The following is a 3,506-nucleotide window of genomic DNA, read 5'->3' as shown; positions in this document are numbered from 1 at the left end:
TCTCTTTCTCTACCTACTCTCTATATATACGTAAAAGCGAGCTTGTATGAAATCCATACAATCTATTACGTGTTTTTAACTGTTACAAACTATGACAATGCTTGCCATCTTTTTCATATTCGTCTTCTTCTGTTTTCCTTCTCTCTCCCTCTCTCTCCCTTTAGATATCACCATCGAGCCTGGACGCTTCCAACAGCTCGATCTAGGCGGTCTGGTTGGGCCAGAGAGCATAGCCTTCGATCCAGTGGGCCAGGGTCCTTATACAGGTGTCTCAGACGGTCGAGTTCTTAAATGGCAAGGCGCGGCCCATGGCTGGACTGAGTTTGCGGTCACTTCACCACACAGGTAACAATGGACAGTTGTGATTATCAGCAAACGTGTATCTTGATGTTGCACTATATTTTGTACATGTGGGGCCCATGAGGTGAATCCGGGGTAACGGCTTAGTCCCTGATCATGGGGCCCACCTTGATGTATGTGTTGTACATCCACACTGTCCATCCCTTCTTTTAGCTCGTTTTATTGCATGGCCAAAAAATATAGCTGATCCAAATCTCGGGTGGACCACGCCACATAAAACAGTGATTATTGACCATTAAAAACTTCTTGTGGGGCCCAAAAGTTGGGGATCTAAGCTGATATTTGTGCTTCCGCTTCATTCATATCTGTGCGACCTTATCAACAGATTGGATGGCAAATAAACATTATGATGGGCCCTAGGAAATTTTTTTTGTGGGCATTCAATGACAACCGTTTAATGTGGTGTGATCCACTTGAGATTTGGATCTGCTTCATTTATTTACCATCAGATAAACGGTCTGGATCTGTAAGAGCTGGCTCCATTAGTACAATCTAGGAACTTGAGTACATTTGTCAAATCCTCGGGCCTAAGATTATATAGTGCTAAAGAGAACCGGGTTCTTACAGGTGGGTCCGTTGTTCTCTGATTTGGACCTTTGATCTAATGTTCCCTGGCATGGGTGGGCCATGCACATACTCTACGGAGGATCATATGCTTTTGTTTTATTACAATGAGGAAGGAGGAGTGCAATGGCCATGATAAGCCTTGGTTAGAAGACACGTGCGGTAGGCCACTGGGCTTACAATTCAGTAAGGCCACCGGCGATCTATACATTGTGGATGCCTATTACAGGCTCTTTGTGGTGGGGCCCATCGAAGGATCGGCCACCCAACTAGCCAGTGGGGCCCAAGGGGTCCCCTTTCGCTTCACTAACAATCTAGATATTGACCTGGCGACCGGGATTGTTTATTTCACAGACGCTAGCATGATATACCCAAGGAGGTACTATTCCATCACTCATACCAACCGCTGCATTTTCTATATCAAACTTGAAGATTACTTCTTTCTTGCTTGACCGATGCCGAATATCTAAGCATTTATGAGCAATTAGAGCAATTTTCGTAATTTGTTTACCTTCCATAAATGTCCCTTGAGGTTTGAATATTACCTTTAATAGTACCACTTAGAACATTGAAGCTAGAATTTTCACTAAAATTTTGTAAGAACCTCCGTGAAGCTTAATTAGCACCCTCACACCCTCCTTTAGAATAAGAGCAATGAAAGTTTCTTTCAGTTCTAAAGCTAGATGGATTCCTACAAATTCATTTATAAAGTTCTTCAAAGTCCAACTTCACCGCCTAAAAGAATTTAAAAGAATATAATAGGAAAGTCATCTAAGCTAGGGGGCTTTATTGCTGCCTAGCTCCTTCATTGCTGATTTGAGTTCTTCCTCCAATATTGGCCTTTTCAGACCATTTCATTTGATCTTCTTGAGAGATTTTATTGAAATGAATATTGTTAAGGTGTGGGTGGTTCTAATTAATCTTTTACAAAGAGATTTTTCTAGAAATCGACAATCGCGATGCTTACACAAGCTTTGCTATCTATTCTTCTACTATTCACCAATAAGCTTTGAATCTTGTTTGAAGAAGCTTGGATGCTAACAATTACATGAAAGAATTTTTTTATTGTTGTCCCCTTCTTTTAACCATATAGCTTAGGAGTGTTGGTTCCATTTAATTTTTTCCTATCTCAATTTCATATTGTATTTGGCTAGGTAGTCTTGGATTTTTTATTATTTTTTTCTAAAAGCATTTTATACTTCACTTCACACTTTCTAAGACCTCTTTCTTCCAATCTTTAATCTTTTCTTTTAAGAGTTTTAGCTTCTGAAATAGCTTGAAACTAGCAAAATCTTCTATTGATAATGATTCCCACCACTCTTTTTCAAGAATCAAGAAACTTTTAGTTTGGAGCCATGCTCATTTAAATTGAAATGGGCATGACCCCCTGTTCTCTTCTTCTAATGACAATATGATTGGATAGTACTTATCGAATACCAGGTGAGGGAGGCCTCTTTAATGTACTAGAGGGAACTTCTTCGCCCAATCCAATGACAATAAAAATTTGTCAAGCTTTGATTTGATAAGATTACCTAATCATCGGTCTATATGAACATCACAATGTACATGAAAAGAAATTAAATATTATATCTTTTATGATAAAGCAAGAATATTTGGACAATTCTCTACTATTTTTATATTATTTCTTTATCCCAATAAAAATTTTATATCGATGCATTACCATATACATGGGAGTAAATTGAATATTACATGTATCTCTAGCTATTGATAACTTCAGTTAGAACGTATTTCATCAAACCTTTTCTCTTGTAGGGGCAACACATTAGTCATTATAAGTGGCGATCGGACAGGAAGATTGTTGAAATATGATCCACGGAGCAAAGAGGTGACCATGTTGCTTGAAGGCCTCGTCTTCCCAAATGGGGTGGCAATTAGTAAGGATAGCACATTCCTCCTCATCGTCGAGACCACCACCCAAAGAATTTTGAGGTTCTGGCTTCAAGGTCCTAAAGCCAGAGCCCTTGAATTTTTCGCCCAGCTATCAAGATACCCAGATAACATCAAAAGGAACCCTAGAGGATAATTCTGGGTAGCTATCACACCATCATCCATCAACGGTGTGATTGGAATGTGTTTTAATGAGAAGGGTGAGATCATGGAGGTATTAAATGACAAATTTGGAATGATTACTTCACATCTTAGTGAAGTAGAAGAAAACAATGGGAGTTTATGGTTGGGATCTGTGGTTGCGCCCGATGTTGGCATTTACAAGCTTTAGACACTTATATAGTTTATTTGCTAGTAATGTGGTTAATTAGAACATTTGTTTATGTTTATATAGTTAATTTGCTAGTAATGTGGTTAATTATAACATTTGTTTATGTTTTCATAAAATTATATTATGTTCAGTTTATTGAAATATCTCATGGTTTGAGTTAGTTGCGTATCAGATTCTAAAACTCACTAACTCGACTTGAAATCAAGTTGAAGTGAGTCGCTCACTTAAGTTGAGTTTTATATTAGAGATTTGAACTCAAGATCTCTAATTAAGAGAGAAATGTCTCTGACCAGCAAGTAAAGCACCACATAATTACATGTTCTTTCGTTATTTATATTGGAGA

The 3,506-nt window shown here is 38.3% G+C and overlaps 1 protein-coding gene across 2 annotated transcripts; it reads left to right on the top strand.

Moving 5' to 3' along the window:
- On the top strand, positions 1-3,159 carry LOC131257351 (protein STRICTOSIDINE SYNTHASE-LIKE 10-like). Of its 2 annotated transcripts, XM_058258245.1 has the most exons (3): positions 37-345; positions 1,037-1,303; positions 2,698-3,155. In XM_058258245.1, the coding sequence occupies exons 1-3, from the start codon at positions 92-94 to the stop codon at positions 2,966-2,968; spliced, it is 792 nt and encodes a 263-aa protein (XP_058114228.1). In that variant the 5' UTR covers positions 37-91; the 3' UTR covers positions 2,969-3,155. The 2 variants fall into 2 exon arrangements, with proteins under 2 accessions (XP_058114229.1, XP_058114228.1); XM_058258246.1 differs by lacking the exon at positions 1,037-1,303 and having other exon boundaries at positions 1-345; positions 2,698-3,159.
- Positions 3,160-3,506: the final 347 nt, after the last annotated feature.

Source organism: Magnolia sinica, chromosome 10 (genome assembly GCF_029962835.1).
Source record: "Magnolia sinica isolate HGM2019 chromosome 10, MsV1, whole genome shotgun sequence".
Classification (NCBI taxonomy): domain Eukaryota; kingdom Viridiplantae; phylum Streptophyta; class Magnoliopsida; order Magnoliales; family Magnoliaceae; genus Magnolia; species Magnolia sinica.
The sequence above is the reverse complement of the archived record's forward strand: the minus strand, read 5'-3'. Positions and strand labels throughout refer to the sequence as shown.